Source organism: Lampris incognitus, chromosome 12, assembly GCF_029633865.1.
Source record: "Lampris incognitus isolate fLamInc1 chromosome 12, fLamInc1.hap2, whole genome shotgun sequence".
Lineage (NCBI taxonomy): Eukaryota > Metazoa > Chordata > Actinopteri > Lampriformes > Lampridae > Lampris > Lampris incognitus.
The window spans coordinates 11,227,823-11,252,617 of NC_079222.1; the positions used below are offsets into that span (position 1 = coordinate 11,227,823).

At 43.1% G+C, this 24,795-nt stretch overlaps 1 protein-coding gene across 1 annotated transcript in view; it reads left to right on the forward strand.

The window, feature by feature from the left end:
• whrna (whirlin a) overlaps positions 1 to 24,795 on the forward strand; it is a 213,764-nt gene that overhangs the window by 153,594 nt on the left and 35,375 nt on the right. The window contains exons 4-5 of the mRNA XM_056291053.1: positions 6,172 to 6,380; positions 11,942 to 11,978. Coding sequence (XP_056147028.1) covers positions 6,172 to 6,380; positions 11,942 to 11,978 — 246 coding nt within the window. The remainder of the gene's footprint in view (positions 1 to 6,171; positions 6,381 to 11,941; positions 11,979 to 24,795) is intronic.

Consider the following 24,795-nt stretch of genomic DNA (forward strand, 5'->3'; position numbering starts at 1 on the left):
TGAATATTGAAAACATAAACAACAATTGAAAATTAAACAAAAAGAATGTACAACACACCACAAAAAGAAGGCAGAAAAAAGAGCGGGGAGTGTAAATGTAGCAAAACACTTCCCTTTGAACTTCCCAAGTTTTATGTGAGGATAAAAGATCAAGCTGTATGTCCTTGTCATCACTTTGCTGTTTTTTGTCACCGTGTTGTGTTTATTTTGTTCATACTGCTTAGGATTTCCTTCTTCTTGAACTGGATTTGATTTCCTCTACTTTGCCTTTGCTTTGAAAAGTAACACCGGCTGGATGGGGAGGGGGGGGGTCATGTGACACCGCTCACTTCCTGTTGTAGGCGGAGGTGTTTGACTACTGTGACGTCACGTCCGACCCTCTGCGTAGGAGAGTGAGGATTGCCACCATGTTTTTATCTCAAAGCGCCGCCGTGTCAGGTGAAATATTCCAGGGCTCCCCACAAGAGACATGATTTCCCGTCTGCCCGTTATCGTCGCAACTCCATCTGTGCAAGCTGCAATGAAGTTAGTCAAGTCCATTTTATTTGTATAGCCTGATATCACAAATTACAAGTTTGCTTCGGTGGGCTTTACAGCAACACAACATCCCCTCGCATCGGATAAGAAACGGCTCCCTAAAAAAAACCTTTAACGGAGAAAAAAACAGGACCAAACCTCAGGGAGAGATACAGAGACGTGCAATGGATGTTGCGTGTACAGAATAAAACACAATTTACAGAACACAACATTGAAAGTGGATAAGAGAATTATAATGAAAGTATAAGGTATATGAAGAATATGATGAAGAGAATGCCAGGCAGTTTCCAGGTGCCTAAGACCACCACGACCACCATCACCATGTAGAACTGACACGAGGACAGACTACACGTGTACAAAGGGGGGACTCACATAACACCATTCAGATACACGGGAGAAAAGACAAGAAAAAGCATCAAGGGGCGACCGGGTGGCGTAGCGGTCTATTCCATCGCCTACCAACATGGGGATTGCTGGTTCGAATCCCCGTGTTACTGCCGGCTTGGTCGGGCATCCTTACAGACACAATTGGCCGTGTCTGTGGGTGGGAAGCCGGCTGTGGGTATGTGTACTGGTCACTGCACTACCGCCTCCTCTGGTCGGTCGGGGCGCCTGTTCGGGGTGGGGAAGGGGAACTGGGGGGAATAGTGTGATCCTCCCACGGGCTACATCCCCCTGGCGAAACGCCTCACTGTCAGGTGAAAAGAAGTGGCTGGCGACTCCACATGTATGGGAGGAGGCATGTGGTAGTCTGCAGCCCTCCACGGATCGGCAGAGGGGGTGGAGCAGTGACCGGGACGGCTCGGACGAATGGGGTAATTGGCCAGGTACAATTGGGGAGAAAAAGGGGGGGCATTAGTCACACATCAGAGTAAGAGAGGGATATAACATTGAAACACGATAATAAAATTATATGGATTTGTAAGATGTATAAAAAATGTGATGAGGATGCCAAGCAGTGTCCAGATGGTGACAGCCATCACCATGGAGACCAAGGAAGACAGACTACACGTGCATACAGGAGATCACATCACACCATTTACATACACAGAAGAAGAGAAAGAAGAAGACATCATTCAGAGAGCGAGAGAAAAAGTGTGATAGAAGAGAACAGTTTGCAATACTCAATAATCTATACTCCATAATCTCGTCGGCAGAAGAGCGTTTGGTAAAGTCATTGAGACAGAAACCGACCTGCCATGCAGTACAAGTCGGGAAGTACTCAGTTTAAAGGCAACTAATTGTGGGTGAAGGCAAAAATATAAGATTTAAGTTTTGATTTAAGGAAAAGGCCCTGCTAGCAGCTGACTTCTTTTAACTTTGGGTACACACAGGAGCCCTGTATTTTGAGAGCGGCGAGCTCGAGGCGGAATGTACGATTTAAGGAGATCCGACAAGTATGATGGGGCAGGCCCACTTAGGATTTTATAAGCCAGCAGAAGCACCTTGAAGTCTGATCTAACATGGATAGGAAGCCATTGAAGGGAGGCAATAAGTGATGTAATATGGTAAATTTTTCTAGTTTTAGTTAGGATCCTAGCTGGAGCATTTTAACCAAAGTCTGAAGACTTTTAGTACTTGCATGTGGCAAACCTGAAAACAGAACTTTACAGTAAACAAGTCTGGATGAAACAAATCCATGTGTTAGAGTCTCTGCATCCGCCATGGGCAGGAAAGACCGAATTTTAGCTATGTTATGTAAGTGAATAAAGGCAGTCTTGGTGATTTATTTAATGTGCTTATAAAAGGAAAGGTTGGAATCAAACTTTTTTTTTATTTTTTTTTTAATTTATTTCTGATTTTTCCCTTTTTTCTCCCAATTTATTGGCCAATCGATCCCTATTTTAATTCAAACACCCACCCTCGTACTGCATGCGTTCGCCAGCTGCATCTCCCCGGCCAGCAGTCTCGAAGGAGACGCCTCGCCACTTTCGTGACAAGGCGAATCCAGGCCGAACCACTGCTTTTTCCGACACACCCAGAGACGCATTCATGTGACGAACACAAGCCGACTCCGCCCCCCTCCCGAAGACAGTGTTGCCAATTATTGCTGCTTCATCGAGTCTGCCCATAGTTGGATCTGACGAGACCGGGGCGCGAACCCCGGTCCCCAGTGGGCAACTGCATCGACACAAAGCCGATGCTTAGACCGCTACACCACCACGGACCTAGGTTGGAATCAAACTTAACATGAAGGTTGTTTTTTTTTTGCCACACCTTGTGAAATCAGAGTTGTCAAGCATTACTCTTGCCTGATCAAATTGGTGTCCAATGACCAGCATATCAGTTTCATCTGAATTTAAAAGCAGGAGATCAAGTGACATCCGTTTTTTCCCAGCAGCCAAGCAGGCCTCTTAGTCATTTGAATATGATCATCAGCCCTTATAGGCACATAAGGGTATCATCCGCATAGCAATGGAAATTATTCCATGACTGTGTGTAATTTGGCCAAGAGGTGAAATATAAAGAGAGAAAAGTAGAGGGCCAAGAACCAAGCCCTGAGGTAAGCCATATTTCACGTCAGAGAATTTCGATGTAATATAATTATAGAAGACACACTGTGTTCTTCCAGATAAGTAGGAACTCAAGCCAAGAGAGCGCTAAACCAGAGACACTGAAATTACAATTTATTCTGTCTAAAAGTATACAGTGATAGATGATGTCAGAGGCTGCACTGAGATCCAGTAGTAGAAGCACAGAGGTGGATTCTGTGCATAGCAAGTAGGTCATACACCACAACTGATCCATAGCAAGTAGGAGGTCATACACCACAACAACTGATCCGAACAGTTAAATGATGAAAATAGTACCTTACTATTAATTATAGATCATAATTATGCATCCTCATCATAAGTTTTGATTCCATTGGTTAAGGTTCACAGGGGTTAGGGTTGTAGGGTCCAACTTTCATCAGTGACCTGAGGAAGTAGATGTAATTTTGTGCTTTTGCAGTGGTAGATCTCATACCATATGACCTCCAGTTGTTGAAGGATATTCCAGACACTGAAGATATTTGCGTTTGCATTTCTTTAATCTCCATTTTACATTGACTCCTAATGTGAGGGAACATTGGAGTATATCTAAGATTTGGTTGGCTGGACAGATGAAAATGGTAATACAGAGAGAAACTGACATGTGAGTGCCATCGTAGATATTAAATACTAAATCAAGTCTAAAGACCAGACAAAGCAATTTACTAGACCAGTGACTTTTTGGCATTTTTTTTAGAGGGAAGGCAGCCCATTTTCCATGTGTATTACAGTGTTTAGTCAGGTAAAGTAAAGAGAGGTGAGAGTGGACCTGGGAGATTAAAAAAAAAAAACATATAGAAAATTATCTATTCTTATATCTTTACCTCATGCGCAGCACTTTTCTACAGAAAACAACTTATTTTTAGAACAATATGAAGAAGATGTGTTTCATCTACTGTGTACATTATAATTTTAATCTCATGTAAATGTATGTAAGTGCAGGGCAGCATAGCTGCTCAGCGGTTAGTGCCGTCACCTCACAGCAGGAGAGTCCTGGGTTCATTTTCAGCCCATCTGTGTGGAGTTCACATGTTCTCGCCGTGTTTGTGTGCGTTTGCTTGAGTTACTTGGGTTTCCTCCACGAGTTCAAAGATATGCATGTTAAGTGAATTGGAGTCTTTAAGTTGCTGATAAGAGTGAAGTGTGGATGGTGTGTGAGTAACTGTGTGTGTGTGCGCCCTGTACAGTGTGTCTCCCTGCCTTAATCCCAATGCATGCTGGGTTAAACTTTGATATCATACTCAAATTGCCAAACAGTTCGTTTTGATTAAACTCATTGGGATTAACATGGTTGTTTTGCTAATGTGAGCAGATATTGTGACTAATAAGGTATGGTGGTGTATTTGCAGTGTTGTCCAACACTAATTAAGAATTAAATTTCCACAAATAAGCCATTGAATCTATTCAACCTTGTTGTATATTTTTTCCTCACCCACTCCAATGACGGGCATATGCACAGTTTAGTAAAGTTTTTAAGGTGCAATGAGGCAGCATGGTGGCGCAGTGGTTAGTGCGGTCGCCTCACAGCAAGAAGGTCCTGGGTTCGAACCCCGGGGTTGTCCAACCTCGGGGTCATCCCGAGTTGTCCTCTGTGTGGAGTTTACATCTTCTCCCCGTGTCTGTGTGGGTTTCCTCCGGTGCTATGGTTTCTCCCACAGTCCAAAGACATGTAGGTCAGGTGAATCAGCCATACTAAATTGTCCCTAGGCGTGAATGTGTCGGCCTTGTGATGGACTGGCAGCGTGTCCAGGGTGTGTCCCTGCCTGCCGCCCAATGTCTGCTGGGATAGACTCCAGCATCCCGCGACCCCAATTGGAATAAGACGCTTGGATAAGGGATGAATAAAGGTACACCGAGTAATTTCTTTTCTCTAGTAATCAATATCAGCAACTATAGTAACTAGTAGGAATCTCAACAATAATCGCAACCGTCACTTTGAGTGATGGTGGCCCGCAAGTGACACAAATAAGGCTAATAACATTTCACAGTTTACAAGCTTATTAACACAGAAATCCTATACAAATGTCAAGTGAAAAGTAATTGTTTTGTAAAATACTACTATATATATAAAATCCAGTTAGTCAAGTAAATTCTTTATGAGACAATACAAGCCTGTTTCATGCATAAGCAATCATCAGTTGTCAATAAAGCTACACGGGGAAGAACATACCATTTACTGCCTCATCATGCACCATGCACATCCCGTGCACAACGTCACATGGGGAAGGGAGAGGTGCCCTACATTCAAAAATTCAAAAACACGCGATTGCTAACGGTCCAGTGGGGGGGGGGGTATTTGTCTATTGTCTTGGATTATTTATAATTACAAAATAGGTGCTTATATCTGTGTCTGCAACTGCTGGTCAATTCATTCCTGTTATTCAATGTGGACGTTTCTGGTTTGCAAATGATAAGATATTTTTCAGTTAGACATAGATTTTACATTTTACTACTGGTTGAATATGATTTTTTTCATTGAGAGGATTTTCCAGGTGGTTGAACCCAGGACCTTCTTGCTGTGAGGCAACAGTGCTAACCACTGGGCCACCGTGCCACCCCCTTTTTTTGTGTCATGGATTATGGCCGAGGAACAATTGAGATAGTCCTGAGCATGACATGAAGGATTAAGATCCTCAGAATATAGACCAGCTCATCATGGAGAGGATTGGAGACATTGTGTAAGATGGTGCTCAGTTGTGACCTCATCTTCCCCACTGTGACTGCCTCCATGGTGTTGTGGCTCAGGCATATGACCGTATATTACATTACATGTGTAGGAAATAATTGCACTCTGTTGCTTATATGATTGAGGCTTATTGCCGAAATTATTCCTCGTCTCTCCAGCACTGAAGAGGGGACAACTTTTCACTCAAACCCTTCAAACTATATGGTCTAATTTTGATTGTCATTGTGATTAAAGTTTACATTTTATATGCCTGTGCCTCCTCCATCTGTCACTCTACCTTTATCTGGCCCTTTTGCATGTAACCTTTGACCTATGAACCTTTGCACATGTCAGTCTCAGCCCGCTCTACCTGCACCTCCCATGCCAACCTGTTCAGTCCCCCCCTCCATGCCTCTCTGTTCTCTCCCTAACCCCCAGGTTGGTGACCAAATTTTGGAGGTCAATGGGCGGAGCTTCCTGGGCATCCCACATGATGAGGCCGTAAGGGTCCTGAAATCCTCACGGCACCTGATGATGACAGTGAAGGATGTGGGACGCCTGCCACATGCAAGGACGGTGGTGGGCGAGACGAAGTGGATCGCCAGCTCGCAGATTACAGAGAGCTCCGCCACCAGCAGCATGGCTGGGTGAGTGAGTGTGTGTGTGTGTGTGTGTGTGTGTGTGTGTGTGTGTGTGTGCCTGTGTGTGCCTGTGTGTGGCTGGATCATAGGAGGGCAGTAAGAGGCCTGTTGAGAAGAGTGTCATTAGGAGTATCAAAACAGCCTCCATTACTCAGTCTGCCATTTAGAAGGAATGAGCAGAAATGTGTTGATTGGGTGAAGGGGAGCATTGGAGAGCAAAGGGATTATCACACTCTCCAAGTTCGCATACTTGTGAGTATAAAGTACCAGGTAAAGTAGTAGATATAGTGATTAGCAGCTTGAGAAGAGTTTTGATGGCTTCCTTATTACCAATGCAGAAAGAAGAACAACCTTTGACAACTGCAAAGTTTTTAGTATGTATTCTAATCATTAAAATGATAAAACCTATATTTGTAAATCACTAAAATTTGTTCTTGGATATTTTACAGAAATTTTCCCACGACATTTTGTAATTTTTGTCTCTTTTTCACTGCCAGCTAATTAACTTACTGAAAGCAACTGTGCTGTAGTTTCATATCAGAATTGGCAAAATGAAAATAGTATTGCATTCCACCACCATAGAGCTGATGATCCTGAGAAATATGTAGACAATAACAGGCACAAATCCTCACTTGTAGATTAAGAAGTTGTTTGTAACTGTCTAATAAGTTCTGGCGTGCATGTCTGAGATAGCAGGACACCCTTTTCCATCTTTTAAAGCAGTACCCAGATCTGGTGGTAAAATTATAAAGCTTGAAACGCAACGCCCGTGCAAGTCATCAGAGGTTCATCAACTGGAATAATTGTGATCACTGACAACCAAATTAAAGTCTAATCTAAATGCCAAAGTAATTTTCTCATCAAGTCAATGATACATAAACCAGTGGAGTGGCGCACCTATTTTGTCACGCAGTATGATGTTTCCGAAACCAGTGGGACTAAAAGTGCATTTAACACTTACATTATCTGTTTTCTGGCTAAGTTCTCTCACAAAAACCACAGACATGGTTATTGGGGTGTTTCCTGCAAACCTGACACGATTTTCAGATTTACTGGTGTTACAGAGATAGACAGTGTTTCTCTGTTGAAGCTACTGTTTAACTGTATAGCCTTTCTATGCCTCTGTCCAAGAAGCTCACAAAAATGGTAGAAACTGCAAGGACTCCGTTGAAATTGAAGTTAGATGAGTGTGAAACATCTTTAGAGGTGGAGTAAAACTCAGAATTATAATGATAAGGAGGTTTCAAATTTGCAGATGACAACCCACTTTTATCATTTTAGTGGTATAAATGGGAAAATGTACCATGCAATCTACAATTTAACCATGAAGATGACGTAGAGCAAAGGTCTCTAACTATGTACCAAAAAGCTGGTTGGCAGGTACAGGTAGTCCCCGGGTTATGAACGAGTTCTGTTTTTCAGTCTGTTTGTAAGTCGAATTTGGATGTAAGTCGGAACAGTTACATACAGTTCACATCTAGTCTCAATTAGTCAAATGTTTGCCTTAGTATATAGTATATATTTTACCTAAAACATCATAAATATAATAATGCAGTAATAATAATAAATGTTACTGTACAATGTAAAAGTAATAAATGTAAACGGAATACGTATGCGTGAATGAGAGGGAGGACAGTGGAGTGGTGAGGGTGCAAGGAGTAGAGGTGACGAAGGCGTATGAGTTTAAATACTTGAGGTCAACTGTTCAAAGTAACGGGGAGTGTGGAAGAGAGGTAAAGAAGAGAGTGCAGGCAGGATGGAGTGGGTGGAGATGAGTGTCAGGAGTTATGGTAACACTATTTTAGGGGGTCGGAAATTACCTAGTAATTTCTTAGTAATAAGGTGGTAATTATCACGTAATTTCTTAGAAATAAGGTTGAAATTACCTTGTAATTTCCTAGTATTAAGGTGGTAGTTTTGAAAGGTAATTTTACAGCCAACCCTAACCCTAACCCAAATTACAAGGTAATTTCAACCTTATTTCTAAGAAATTATGTGATAATTACCACCTTATTACTATGAAATTACTAGGTAATTTCCAACCCCCTCTGACCCCCTAAAATAAAGTGTAACCAGAGTTATTTGTGACAGAAAGGTACCAGCAAGAGTTAAAGGGAAGGTTTACAAGATGGCTGTGAGACCAGCTATGTTATATGGTTTGGAGACAGTGGCACTGATGAAAAGACAGGAGGCGGAGCTGGAGGTGGCAGAGTTGAAGATGATAAGATTTTCATTGGGAGTGATGAAGAAGGACAGGATTAGGAATGAGTTTATTAGAGGGACAGCTCAGGTTGGATAGTTTTGAGACAAAGCAAGAGAGGCGAGATTGAGATGGTTTGGACTTGTGTGGAGGAGAGATGCTGGGTATATTGGGGAGAGGTTGCTGAATATGGAGCTGCCAGGGAAGAGGAAAAGAGGAAGGCCAAAGAGGAGGTTTATGGATGTGGTGAGGGAGGACATGCAGGTGGCTGGTGTGACAGAGGAAGTTGCAGAGGACAGGAAGAGATGGAAACGGATGATCTGCTGTGGTGACCCCTAATGAGAGCAGCTGAAAGTAGTAGTCGTAGTAGTAGTAGTAGTAGTCATAAATGTAACTAGTATTTATAATTGAGAGAGAGAATGTGTGTATCGGTATAAAAAACATTAAGAAACATTTCTTACATTTCAAACTCCCCACCTGCCACTGTCCACAGAGCAGGTCGCGACCGGCATAGGCCGGCTGTTTGACGCCAGAAACGAAAGCCCACTTGGGGCTCGCCTCACTGGGTAAGTGACAAAATTATAAGAGCGTTTCAGCTCTTTCTGAACGCTTTATTATTTCCACTTTCGTTTCAGTCATAATCATTTTCCTTTTCTTCAGTGCATCGCCATCGCCTGCATCAGACGTACGCTTTGAAGCCACAATTACGAGGGAAAACAAAATTTAAGTCAAAACACAACACACAACGTTTGCTCGATCTGACTTAAACGGCGACGACGGCGTGGCATTGTTCTCCCTCGGGCCGGCGAACTGCCTATAACGTGCAGTGTTTTGAGCGTCGCACAAAGTAGTCCGTCCACTCCATTGTGTGTAACTCCATTTTTTTTAAATGATAGGCTTTACGGAGGCTGGTTCGTAAGCGCTGGCGTTCGTAACCCAGGGACTACCTGTATACAGGTTTTTGTCATTTATTAATTACTACTGCAGATGATTACCGACACTGAACTGGGCGCTGATCCAGAGTCAGAGCGCTGAAGGTGGTTTGTGTAACGGTGGTAGATGTTTGGTTAAATGTATGACTTTAGTGTTTTCAGCTTGTGCTCACTCCCTGTTGATGAGTCTCAGTGGGTTTGCAGAGCTACAAACATCTACTTGTTTTCAAAAGTTGCCTGTGAGGATTGTTGGTTATCGAGCCGTGTAAACAGGACCAGCTGGGGAGGTTACACTAGAGTCATCTGTGAGTGGAGAGACTAAATGGCTGAGATACTTGTAAAAGTCAAGCTGGCTAATTAAATTCGAATACAAATGCATATATCTGTGCTAAATTTAATGGTTCATTTCTGGAGGCAACACAATGTTTTGGGTGCTCTTCATTTAATCTTACTTGCTCCTCCTCATCCAGCTCCAAAAAGCAGTGCTTTGAATCAGTACATTTTATGACTTCATTGGCACCTAGGGACACAGCAGTAATTTTCGCACAAACAAGGATAATGAGCTACAAAAATTATTATCAAAGCATTTGGTGCCACGGTGGCGCAGTGGTTAGCGCTGTCGCCTCACAGCAAGAAGGTCCTGGGTTCGAACCCCAAGGTTGTCCAATTTGAGCGGGGTCGTCCTCTTTGTGGAGTTTGCATGTTTGCAGAAGGTGAGAAAGTGTTTTGAGAGTCAGAGAGAGCATATGTGGGAGAGAGGGATGATGCGTGACAGATATAATGTATTTAAGTGAGTTTATGGCACAGGGAGAAGTAATGTATGTGAGAGGGGGCATGTTGTGTACATGGCAAGACATCAAGAAACTGCGAGCAGGCTGTTTAAATTAATCTCTGTAATTTAGCTCCTTTTTCACTGCACAAAGGCACACCGTGGGCATCCAGCATGCAGTATGTGTGTATGTTTAGATGGGTTTGTATGTGTGCCAAGGCCACTCACCAGCAAAACTGACACTACAGGAAGTAAATAATGTTATTACAGTGTATTTATGAATATGTATATGCAGGAATATATACAGTGCCTTCCACTAATATTGGCACTTTTGATAAATATGAGCAAAAATGACTAAAAAATATGTCTTTGCTGTTCATCCTCTCTATCTTTCACTCAAAATATTAAGTAAAATGTAAAATCGTGTTTTACATATATAAGTTCACCTGATTGATTTGGGGCACTTAAGTGATCACCCATGACTTCCTGTTTCACCGGGGTATAAATATGAGGTGACACACAGGCCAAATTCCCATAGTAATCCATCACTCTGGGTAGGACCCGAGACTACAGTAATGATGCGTGACAGAAGGTTGTTGAGCAGCACAAATCAGGAAATGGCTACAGGAAAATAGCTAAATGGTTGAAAATACCCATTTCCACTATCAGGATAAGAAGTTTAAAGCAACTGGAGATGTTAAGGATCTGCCTGGAAGAGGGTTTTTGTAGAAATGGACCCCATGCACAGTGAGGAGGATGGTTCGAGTGGCCAAAGAATCTCCAAGGATCATAGTTGGAGAATTGCAGATGTTAGTTGCGTCTTTAGGTCAGAAAGTCTCCAAAACTATGATCAGATGCCTCCTACATAACCACGAGATGTTTTGGAGGGTTGCCATGAAAAAAAAAGCATCTGCTGTCATCATCAAACAACAAACTCAAGCACCTACAGTTTGCCAAAGGTTACTGGAACTTTCAAAAGGGCACCAGGTTCCATGGTCAGATAAGACCAAAATAGGGCTTTTTGGCAACAAACACCAGTGGTGGGTTTGGCATAGAAAGCCATGCAGAAAAGTACCTCTTCCCCACTGTGAAATATGGTGGGGGAGCTTTGATGTTGTGGGGCTGTTTTTCTTCTAAAGGCCCCGGAACCTTTGTTAGGACACATGGTATCATGGACTCCATCAGATACCAGCAGATATTCAATCTACACCTGACTGCCTCTGCCAGGAACCTTAAACTGTGCCATGGTTGGATCTTCCAGCAGGACAGTGATCCAAAGCACATCTCAAAATCCACACAAAAATGGTTCACTGACTACAGAATCAAGGTTTTGCCATGGCCATCCTTATTATTAGTGGATGGCACTGTGATAGATAGATAGATAGATAGATGGATGGATGGATAGATAGATAGATAGATAGATAGATAGATAGATAGATAGATAGATAGATAGATAGATAGATAGATAGATAGATACACGTTTGCAGGCATGTGTCATATATGTGTTTGATTTGTGTATGTATGTATGTGTATATGCACATACCTCTATAGATGTAGGTTTATTTATCCAAGTGAGTCAAGGAGGTACTTTATGTTATTATGTTTAAAGGAGTACTAAACTATAACCCAGTAGCTAATCTCTCCTCTCTCCTTGGGTATCTTGCAGCTTCTCCATGGACCAAGGAGCCTCTGCAGCAGGAAAGGTCAGACTTACAAATATATCCCTATTTCTTTGTATGTGTATGTATGTATGTGTGTGTGTGTGTGTGTGTGTGTGTGTGTGTGTGTGTGTGTGTGTGTGTGTGTGTGTGCATGCGTGCGTGCGCGTGCATGCGTGCATGTGTGTGTGTGCGCGCGCGCATCCAGCATCCATTATCCAATATATGAGTTTCTGTGTGTATTTGTGTGCACACACTGTGTGTATGCAGCTTTCAGACTGATTGTCTCTTGGCAGTCCTACATAATTGACGAGTTGTTACAGTAGGAACACTGATGTAAACAGTTTACATCTACCTATCTGTCTGTCTGTCTGTCTGTCTAGCTATCTATCGCTAGACAGATAGACAGGCAGGTGAGATGATGAGTTGAGAGGCACAAAGACTATAAGTTATATTAAGATTGTATTTTGTCCAACTCAGATGGATATGTGTTTCCTCTCTTTTTCTTTTTCTACTCACACTCCCCAACCCCTCCTCCATCTGCCTCACCTGCACCAACCAACCTTTGGTCTGGAGCTCTCTCTCTCTTTCTCTATCACATACTCATTCTCTCGCTGTCTTTTTTCGCTCTTTAGATCAGTCTTTTCCACAAACCCAGACAAAAAGAAAAAAGAATCCCCTCTCTGTCATTTCCCACAGTGAAAAATGAGCCCTCCCTCTCTTCCTCATCTCTCCTGTGTTTATTATCCTATTGAAAGTCAGTGGTTGAGGCAATGGGAGGGTACGACGAGAGAGTGAGGGAGCGCGTTCTAATTGAAGGCTCTTTTGGCCGATGTGGATTTCCTAATGGCCGCCGTGACACTAATGTAGTTGAGGACACTTAAAAACCAGAGGGTGCAGAGGAGGGGGCAGGGTGAAGCCAATAATACTCTCAGCAGAGCAGACAGTACAGTGTAGGCTCCTGTTGTCCTATGAGATGGCTGACTTGATCCAGATAGTCACAGAGGAGACGGGGGTTGATTCAGTGATGGCTGTGTAGGTTTGGACTGCCGGTGCTGCAGGAAGTGTATTTCATGCTGGGCTTTTTTGATGACACACTCAGTATTTCAGTCACATTTCAGATCCTGCCAAGATGTTTTGGTGCCCAGGAACATAATTGGCTGTACAATAGTGAATGGTGAATACTGGTGTGGCAGTGTTAGGTGGGTGGTGTGTGTGTGTGCATGTGTGGAAGGTTTCCTCGACCTATAGGCAGCAATCACATGAGGTGCCTTTTTGAGTGAGAGGCCCCTTTTTCTTTTTCTTTTTTTGGATTCCTCCCCCCTTTTTGTCCCCAGTTGTATCCAGCCAATTACCCCACTCTTCCAAGCCGTCCCGATCTCTGCTCCACCCCCTCTACCGATCCGGAGAATTCTGCAGACGACCAAATGCCTCTTCCGATACATGTGGACTTGCCAGTTGCTTCTTTTCACCTGACAGTGAGGAGTTTCACCAGGGGGACGTAGCACATGGGAGGATCACGCTATTCCCCCCAGTTCCTCCTCCCCCCTGAACAGGTGCCCCGCCGAACAGAGGAGGCGCTAGTGCAGCGACTAGGACACATACCCACATCCAGCTTCCCACACACAGGCACGGTCAATTGTGTCTAGGGATGCCCGCCCAAGCTGGAGGTAACACAGGGATTCGAACTGGCGATCCCTGTGTTGGTAGGCAACGGGATAGACCGTCATGCCAGTGCCCCTTTTTCTAATTGTTTTCAGTGGAGTCAAAGTGTTTTGCCTGCTGTTTATGAGTCTGGAGCACTTTGCCTTTTTGAAGAAAAGACCTCGGCACCCGAAGTTGAAATGTAAACAGCTCTGAGCAGAAAAACGTTCCACTTCACAGATGCTTTTTCTCTGCTGTACAATCGTAGGAGCAAAGGGGCGGGCCTTCTCAACTCGATTGTTTACAGCAAAGATGGAGGAGAAAGAGCTAAAACTAGCGCTCTACATCCCTCCATGTTTTAGAGAGATAAACAGTAGTATAGGTAACAAAAAGAGAGAGCTTGTTTAACCATAATAAGATGTAATGAGGGCAACACGGCGGCACGGTGGTTGGCGCAGTCACCTCGCAGCAAGAAGGTCCAGGGTTCGAACCCTGGGGTAGTCCAACCTTGGGGGTCTTCCCAGGTCGTCCTCTGTGTGGCGTTTGCATGTTCTCCCCGTGTCTGCGCGGGCTTCCTCTGGGCGCGCCGGTTTCTTCCCACAGTCCAAAGACATGTAGGTCAGGTGCTAACGTACTAAATTGTCCCTAGGTGTGAATGTGTCGGCCCTGTGATGGACTGACAGCCTTTCCGGGGGTGTCTCCTCGCCTGCCGCCCAGTGACTGCTGTTATAGGCTTCCCCATCCCCGCGACCCTGATAAGGATACGCGGCTTGGATAATGGAATGGAATGGAAAGATGCAACGATAAGTCAGATGGGTGGAGTTGTATAGCTAATTTACTTATCGCTAACACTGGCTCACACTGATTGACATGCAGCTGTGGCTGCCTAGCAACTGCAAGACAGACGCCTCTCGCTGCGGAAAATGTGGTCGGGATCGGGGCTGCATGGCACACTTGGCATTAAGGTGTCCAACGTGATTGCAGCTTTCATCTCCAGGGTCTTAAAAGCATGAAGTAAATGTTTAGGTTGTGTTGTCTGAATTAAGAATCGAGTTGCTTGACCTCGTGCCTATATGCTGATTTGTCACTGTTGTCTAGGAGACCAATCCAGATTTTTTTCAAACCTGTGCTGTCAGCAGGTTTGGCATCCAACACAGGGAAATTGTATGCCAGTGTGTCCTAGACAGACATAATCTCCAAGTGGAGTTCAGAGTCTCTGTGGGAAGACAAGAGCACAGGGTTTTCATACATTTATAGCTGCCACTGGTCCCCCTCTACTGCATGTTTGATCAGCTAAACAGCCAATCAACATCGCTTCTCCAAGAGGGGGACAATCACCACAAGCGACACAAGGAAACTTAGAAACGGGAAATGACAACATGTATCTGATAAGACAGAGAAAAAGACGCAGACGCTGACATGTCTCGACAAAACGTGATGAAATCGATCTTATCAATATCAGTTTAGGATAACAGTTATCATGATTAAAGAGAAGACAGGAAAGGAATTCAATGAAAGACGGGGGAGAAAGGACTAATGTGAAGGATGTAATCCAGAGAGTGTTCCAGGGAGTGTGTGCGGCAGATGCTAGCGGTGTGTATGTGCGTGTGAAATGTCCACCTGTAATACGTAACCTGGCAGGGGAGATAACATGATCAAGAAATGTCCACCTGTGAGTGCACGGGATTAGTCCCGATAAATTCTGGTGTCTGAGCTCCGCGACTTATCGTAGTGCCCCTGCGCAGCACACAGCTTCTGCAGCCGCACACATGCCCAGCAGTTGTGCAGACACCCGACGACCAAGAGAACAGCCGGAGCCCAAAGCACCGCACCCCCAGAGGAACACCAAGCCAGCGGGGGGTGGGGGGGGGCAGGAGCCTGCAGAGCCCCGCATGCCCCCGTGGCACACAACCCAGTCCCCAAAAGCACAAGCCAGGCCTGCACCCCTGGGATGCATGCCCATCACCAACCCCTAGGTGTAGGCATAAGGCACACCTGTAGATGTGGGACCTGAGCTGAGGACAGCACAGACTGTCAGCCCAGAGCCTGTGATCAACAGACCAATGCACCACCAGGACAGCCCACTCAGCGGGTGGGCAGGGGTGGCTGTCAGTCCATCACAGGGCCGACACATTCACACCTAGGGAGAGGTTCTGGGTTCAAGCCCCGGGGTAGTCTGTGGGTCATCCTGGGTCATCCTCTGTGTGGACTTTGCACACTCTCTCCGTGTATGCATGGGTTTCCTCTGGGGGCTCCGGTTTCCTCCCACAATCCAAAGACATGTCAGTCAGGTGAATTGGCCATACTAAATTGTCCCTAGGTATGAATATGTGTGTGTGTGTGTGTGTGTGTGTGTGTGTGTGTGTGTGTGTGTGTGTGTGTGTGTGTGTGTGTGTGTGTGTGTGCCAGCCCTGTGATGGCCTGGCAGCCTGTCCAGGGTGTCTCCCCACCTGCCACCCAATGACTACTGGAATAGGCTCCAGCATCCCCGCGACCCTGAGAGCAGGATAAGCGGTTCAGATAATGGATGGATGGATTTATACGCTACATAAACCTGGTTGCCTCTCCTCTCAGCTGTTACTTACTTAGTGATGGTCATGACTATTGCACTAGACATGCTGGGAGGAGTCATTTCACCTTGCCTAAACCCAGAACTGATGCCTTAAAAAAAGACTGTAATGTACAGGGCAATTGACTACTGGAATGTACTTCCGCAACATTTGGTTTCAATTACCAGCAGAGTTGGATTCAAGAAGAGGCTGAGAAAATATGTAATACAGAAAGACATAGTTTTAGATTAGGTTTATTTTTTATGTCTGCTTTATTTTAATTATTTTCATTAATCTTTTTTTTTCATTTATGGGAATTGTTTCTGCTGCTTTTTAATTGGGTATGATGGATATAGAGAATTTCGTGTAGTGCTCAAAGCTGTTTGATAACTAGTTTCATGTGATGTTTCGGGTTATTGCTGTTATATTGATATATGTTATTTTTTTGCTTGTTGACTTTTAAATTAACTATTGTACTGTTAGACCCCAGTAAGAATAATTGCTGCTGAGGCAGTAATTAATGGGGATCTGAAATAAAGAATAAAGAAAGAATAAAGAACAATGATGTATTTTGTCTTGTTGATATTTAGAGAGAGGTTGTTATCATGGCATCATATGGTTACAGCTTCCACTTCCCTCCTATAGGCCACCTCATCACTGTCGCTTATTAGTCCAGTCACTGTAGTGTTATCCGAGAATTTATTGAGGCTGGTGTTGTCATATTTGGCAACACAGTTGTGTGTAATCGGACTGTAAAATAGGGGACCAAGACAGCAGCCCTGAGGCACGCCTGTCCTAAGAACTAGGTGTAGATGATGAGTATGTTTTACCTATTCTCAGTCTGGGGCCTGCCTGTGAGGAAATCAAATCGTCAATTACAGAATGAGTTGCCCAGACCAAGAACTCTGAGTTTCAACGACAGTTTGGATGGTACAATTGTATTAAAAGCAGAACTGTAACGATAAACCTTCCCTGACACAGATTAAGCCTAGTCCTGGATTTAACTGACTTTTGTGCTGAGAATCTCTGTTCAAAATTCAGTTTAATGCAGGAAAAGGCAGTCCGTGGTGGTGTAGCGGTCTAAGCATCGGCTTTGTGTCGATGCAGTTGCCCACTGGGGACCGGGGTTTGTACCCCGGTCTCGTCAGATTCGACTATGGCCGGACTCAATGAAGCAGCAATAATTGGCAACGCTGTCTTCGGGAGGGGGGTTGGAGTCAGCCTGTGTTCATCACATGAATGCGTCTCTGTGTGTGTCGGAAAAAGCAGTGGTTCGGCCTGGAGTCGCCTTGTCACGGAAGTGGCGAGGCGTCTCCTTCGAGACTGCTGGCCGGAGACATGCAGTTGGCGAACGCATGCAGTACAAGAGTGGGTGTTTGAACTAAAATAGGAATTGATTGGCCACTAAATTGGGAGAAAAGGGAAAAATCAGAAATAAATTTAGAAAAAAAAATGCAGGAAAAGGCTTAACCTTTGTCCAGGAAACCGGCCCCCTAGTGTAACTTTTCTTTTCAACAGGCATCTATGAAATGAGCTGTATCGAGCCAACACATATTTAATATGAAGGTTGCAGTAAACGTTTGAAAGAGCAAAGAAATAATTTAACCTAAGCAAAAATCTCTGCTGATGAGATTAAGGAGAACTATTTGTTTTAAAGATCTTGTTTTTGTTTGTATGTCCTGCAGTTCCGGTATTTTCAATCACTTAATTATTTTTGCCCCCAGGAATAGTGTTTCTGTTTCTCTGAGGTTGTTTTTTAACCTTAATTTACCCATGAAAATTTTGCTGAGAAAGTATCCCCTCCTTTTTTCTCTGCAATGTCCCTTTTCGCAATTAATCACTTGGAGAGTTTCATACCTTGAATCTACCCAATAAAACCCTATTTCCTACGTGTTGCCTACTGACCAGCCCCACTCCAACAACTGCCTACAACCGAATATCTAAAGCAGTTACTGGATGACTCTTTCGTTCACATCATAACCCCACCCATCCAGACTTCCCAGCAAGGAATACTCTGGTATCTGATGCACTCACTGCCATGGCCATTAGGCTCTAAAATCATCTCTGCATCGAGATGTGTGCCACCCAAAACCTGAGTGGCACACATAAAGCAGGCATAATAGAGATTATAATGGGTTTCGGCAGAATACAGGGTTCGTTATGTTGAAAGCATGCATTGCTGTCTGGGGTTTTGTGAACCTTGTGCCATGTTCATCAGCATGTTTTTTAAAACTCAACAGGCTCTGCAACAGTATCATTTGCAACCTATTCCCGTTTAAGTATTGTATGCAGCAATATGAGGATGCTGATTCTGATCATGATATTGATTATTGATGCCTGATCTGCTGGCATCTGGGTCTTCAACCATTTTCAAACCATTGCCATGCAGACTTAACTGACCTTGACAGAATATTTTATTAGATGCAGATGGCCTGAGGTATAGATCAAACAAGCCTTACCCAAGAAAATTGTGTGTATGGGCATCCGAGTGGTGTGGCAGTCTGTTCCACTGTCAACAACAAAGGGCTCGCTGGTTCGAATCCCTGTGTTACCTCCGGCTTGGTCGGGCGTCCCTACAGACACAATTGGCTGTGTCTGCTGGTGGGGAGCCGTATGTGGGTATGTGTCCTGGTCGCTGCACTAGCGCCTCCTTTGGTCAGTCGGGGCGTCTGTTCGGGGTGCAGGGGGAACTGGGGGGGGGGGTAGCGTGATCCTCCCACATGCTACGTCCCCCTGGTGAAACTCCTCACTGTCAGGTGAAAAGAAGTGGCTGGCGACCCCACATGTATCGGAGGATGGGCCATATTCAATTGGGAAAAAAATAAAATAAAATCAAAGAAAATTGTGTGTATGTTTGTAGAGTGTGTAAGCACGTGTTTGCTCAAGTTCACACTTCCTTTGTGTGTGTGTGTGTGTGTGTGTGTGTGTGTGTGTGTGTGTGTGTGTGTGTGTGTGTGTGTGTGTGTGTGTGTGTGTGTGTTGTTCCGGTGTTTCTCTGTATGTGCATTATTGCTGGGTTGTAGTGATTCCACCGTGGAAGCTTTCACGCCATTCTCCACCTGTGCTCCTCAATTTACTGAACAAACATCCTTGTTCGGCAGTAATTGACCGTGTGCTGCACGCCCCACTGGAAGACGTTATAAAGCTTTTGAACCAAGTAAATAAGAACCCCGAGTATTTTCTTTTTAAAGAAGAGGCTAGGGAGGAGACAATGCAGAAGAGTTTGACAACACAACTACTATCCTGATTAAGAGAGTTTGACAACTGATTAAAGCAGGTTTTAATGCAGGGAGAGCCGTCACGCTCGTTTAAATACACCGCTTTGTGTGTCTCTGTATATTTGTGTGACCTTGTGCGAGCGAGCGGAAGTAAAAGACGGAGCAGCAAGTAAAGGAGAGAAATAAAGAGCAAAGGAGGCGTATTAAACGAGGGAGGGATTCGGGGTTTGGCAGCTGGGAGGTAGGGTAATAACTCAGTAAGTAAAGGCACCGCGAGTCCCTTTAACGAGCCGGAAGACCTCTGTTAGGACCATGTTTCATTCCCGACCTCAAACTGTGTCAACAACTCCTAGACTTTAATATTCATTTCTCTTTGGATGATCCTCCGGCAACTGTTTGCTGTGAAAGCGATCAGAGAGATTCATGTTGATATCGCCTCTGTCATTGTATTACCCTTTTCACATCCCCCGCTTTTCTTTTCTTTTTTGTTGCCTTGTGTACGTCCTGGCAGACGTTGATTCTTTCACGCAGCCTCCCTTTGGCGCTCATCTCTCCGTTTGCCCTGTAATTACAGCCCAAAGGCCAAGCTGAACCAATAAGCTAATTAATTAAGAATAGATCACACAGCTAACCTCAATCATTAAACATGCTCTGACCCCACTGGTTATGTGATGGAGACTAGAAAACCACTATATAAAAATGCAGTCCATCCATCCAAATGTGGACCCCCCCCCCCCCAAAAAAAAGGAAGTAGTCATTGCTGCAAAGGTTGTTCTGTCGGAGATTCATTACTGTCATCTGATTTTTGTGTCAGACCGACGGTGCTATAACCTACATTTGGCTGGATGGACTGCATTTCTGAGCTCGGTCTCACCAGTCTGCATACAAATAACACGATGTTATGCAATGTGAGAATGTCCAATGGAAACACATTTGCCACATTAAACATAAATTGTGAATAGAATTTAATAACTCGATCAGCTTTTTCTCCATCTTAACTGGTCCATTTTAGTCGTGGGTGTAGACGTATGGACGTATGACGTAGAACACGTAAATCTATGTTCAGGGTTTTGTTTGCTTCAACAGATCTGAAGGAAATGCAGATAATTCAAATATTTTTTTCAGACTTTAGAAAAGTTCACTTAAAATTTGCTTGAAAACTGAATGTAACCAGAACTACTGCTGCCTCATAAGCCCACCTAAATTAAATATTTAAATCATCATTATAGTAATTAGCTGCCGCTGTGTTTACCCTGCTATGTTTACATGGCTTGGTCCCAAGATCAGTCCAGCACTTAAAGATTGTTTTTCACATTCAGATGGTAGCAAACACACAAAAGTGGTATAGGGGTTAGTAAGTGTAAGCTAATTTTTACCATTTCCCATGAAAATTAGCTGTTTGTACAACTCATTTCATGGAGCATTTTATAAGGACCTGTGAAATCTCTGTCTCCTGATATATGCTGTTATATGCATATATGCACACAACGCATGCACTATACACATTCTCTTCCACTACTTAAAATTATAAGTGTATGCACACACCCAGAGAATATAAGTTCAGGGACGTTGTCGCATGGATAAGTTCCCACCGGGTAAGCACCTCGATCATCTTGATATTGATTTGCAGGTCTTAATTACAATAAGGACAGGGTCGATTTCACTTCTAGACTGGCAACAGAGGTGTGTAGAAGGAGGTAGGTTCATAAGCTCTGAATTTAGCCTCATGATAGTGCAAGGAACTATATCCAGCCCCATGAGCCTAGCGTCTTTTATGTTTTCTTTTATGTTATCAATCATGGCCCTCCATTCCTCCATCTGATCGAGAACCATTATAGTCTCTTAATATGATTAACGCAGAATGATGCAGTCATAGACAGGCTGCCCTAGCAGAATATGAATGGCCATCAATTATCCTGTGGACAGTGCCAATGATGCCCTAAAATCTCCTATTGTCATGACTGCCTGCCGTCACAAAGGCCCTCATAAAGTTTACATATAGGAACCCTCAAACTGGGTCATTTTACATCAACTCGTAATGAATGAATTGTGGGAACATGGAAGTGAGAGATTTGAAAGAACAGTCAAGAGAGCACACTTTTTTTTCTTTTTTTTTTTTTGGATGATTGCCCTGCAAGGTCAAAGCCAATCTATGCCACTCTGTGTGGAATCGATTTTTACAGCCCCATCCCGCTCCTCTCTCTTTGAGAAGGCTTAAATTCCCTTTGCGAAAAAATAATGTTTTGTTTAAAAAAACTGACAGCACATGAAAGATGGAGTGCAAGGATGTGAGCGATAAAGAGACAGAAACTCTCATACACCACATTTATCATAGTCAGGGGGTGTGATCAGCTGTGTGGTGGAGAAATCTGGTGTCTTCTCACAGATTTATCTTCTGACACACCGAAGTATGGAAGAGGAGTCAAGTACATATATTGTGTTCACACTGGAACATGATGGACTTGACGTTTCTTTTTTTTACCGAGAGCTGATAAATTATATTAGATTAGATTAGATTAGATTAGGTTTCATTACATTAGATTACATTGGATTTAATGATCCCACTGTAAAAGTTGCACCATTACGCCAATAGATAATTGAAAAATAAGTAGAGTGAAAATACAGTTCAGCTCAGAGGCAGACGATCAACAGTAGCTTGAAACTGACACAGTATAAATGGCTGATGTGTACATACATAACTCTGTTAAATTGCCTAAATTTAATGATAACATTCCTGGTGCTTTTATCAAGTGTGATGAGGCAAGAGGGACACTGTACCATTGTATATGGGAATGTGTGAAAGTGAAATCCTTTTGGCAGGATATTATTAATATGATTAATCAAAATTTTGTAAAAAAAATTACCACTGGATCGTAAGCTTTTTATTCTGTGTATATATGACCAACCCACACTTCCAGAGCAAAGGGTTAAGTTTTGTAGATGTGTGTATATTACAAGCTAAATATATAATTGCTCTTAATTGGAAAACTGTTGATGGGCTAAGAATTGGAATGTGGATTAAAGAAATGGCGTCAAACATGTCAATGGAGAAGATAACATATATCGTTAGACGTAAGCAAAATGTTTTTGATGATATCTGGAGACCTTTCATGTACTTCTGAAGACATGGTGTTAATGGTGGTCACCTGCTTCAGCAGGAACAAGCTCTGAGGGAGCAGGGGGGTATTATGATGTCGTGTATTGATTTTAGAAAAACTCTTGGTATTTTATTTCATTATCATTTTGTTTGTTTGTTTTTTCTTTTGTTTTTTTGGGGTTTTTTATGTCTAATCAGTTGATAGGGATGGGGCGAGGGGAGGGAAAACAGGGTGGAAAAAGTTTGCTGTGTTTTTATATAATTGTTATTCACTGTACAATGTTCTGATTTGCAAACTGAAAACCAATAAAAATACTAGAAAGATGCTTTTCCACAGAAAAACCGTGTGAATGCTGAGCTGCTGAAAGAAATCGCGGAGGGGTAGAATGAGAGGAGCAGGGGTAGAATGAGAGGAGGAGGGGTATGAGAGGAGGGGTAGAATAAGAGGAGGAGTAGAATGAGAGGAGGGGTAGAATGAGAGGAGGAGGGGTAGAATGAGAGGAGGAGGGGTAGAATGAGAGGAGGGGTAGAAGTGAGAGGAGGAGGGGTAGTGATGAAGATGAGTGATGAAGAAGAAGGGTAGTGATGAAGATGAAGAGTAGTGATGAAGAGGAAGGGTAGGAAGGAGGGTAAGAAGGTTGTAGGAAGGTAGGATAGCAGGGAGGTTGTAGGAAGGAAGGTAAGGTAGGAAGGAAGGTAGGAATGTAAGAAGGTTGTAGGAAGGATGGTAGGAAGCAAGGTAGAAAGGTTGTAGGAAGGTAGGAAGATTGTAGGAAGGTAGGAAGGTAGGTAGGAAGGAAAGTAGGAAGATTGTAGGAAGGTAGGAAGGCAGAAAGGCAGAAAGGTTGTGGGAAGGAAGGTATGAAGGAAGGTAGGAAGGAAGGAAGGTAGGAAGGAAGGTAAGAAATTGTAGGAAGGAAGGTAGTAAGATTGTAGGAAGGTAGGAAAGACGGTAGGAAGCAAGGTAGGAAGGTTGTAGGAAGGTAGGAAAGACGGTAGGAAGGTTGTAGGAAGGAAGGAAGGTAGGAAGGTTGAAGAGGGAGGAAGAGCAGTTAAGAAGTGGCAGAAGCTGATCAAATCTACCAGGTGTTGAGAGTTGACAGTAATTAGCCTGGCAGTTGAGCTTCAAATTGATATGTGATGTCACAATAGGACTGAACATTCTAACAGGCAAAGTGTATGGCAGAATTACTAAAACTTAGAGCTGAATTGTTCAAAAACTATAAAATATTCTTAAAATCTGAATAGGATTCTGAAAGAGCTGAATGCCCTGAACTGTTTACGCTTTAAATGGGGTTTCTAGCTCAAAAAATGAAGGAGGAGATACAGTTCAAAGGTGATGAGGGTTTCAACCTTTCCCCATAGACTCCCATTGTTTTGAAAAAGTAGAAAAAGCTTAATATGTCTAAAAGTATAAAAGATTTTAAAAAAAACCGAAATGTGAGCCTTAATGGGCTTAAAGAGATGAACATTTTGATACCTGAATGGTTTCAGTGGCTAAAAGTATGAAGGAGTAAAAGAGGTGGAAAGGTTGCAAAAGTCCCCCATTGACTCCCATTCAAAAACTGGCTGAAAAAAGTTGAATATTTCAAAAAGTTCAAAAGGTATGAAAAATCTGAAAGGGGAGCACTAATGTCCTTAATGAGTTGAACATTGTGATAGTTGAATGGTTTCAGTAGCTAAAGGTATGAAGAAGCTACAAAGTGTCAAAAAATGGGCAGAAAAAAATAAATAAATAAAGAAGAATGCCAAGCATTCACACTAATAAAGGAAAAAAAGACAATTCAACTAGGATTGTAACATTAGGTTCATAAGATAAAATTACATGAAATAAAACCCAATATCAAAACAGAAAATTGGAGTATGTTGACCAAAACTATCAAGTAAAAGATATGAAGGGAGGTCATCATGCATACAAGGAGAAAAGACCGTCGCCAAACTACATAGCAGATAACAATATCATATCATATCATATCATATCATATAATACAATATAATTCGTGTCAGGATGTTTAGCTATCTGCCAAGCTAGCACTCATGTCTACATTCTAGTAAAGGCAGAATAACTAATTTATTTCTCTCAACTGTGATGAAATTACATTGATAGCACCACCACATGATGAAAATATATATTTATACACGTCTGTCCTTGTGAGACTACACATAAATTTACCAAATCACATTCTTTCCCATGCGTACAATTCATATCTTGCAACGCCAAAGGTTAATACATCACTTTATAAAGAGAATTCACGAGCTACTGTGGCCTCGCCAGAGTAAATGGCAACGTATCAAACCACATTTATTTATTTATTTATTTACACACACACCCCTCCCTTTTTTTCTTTTTTTTT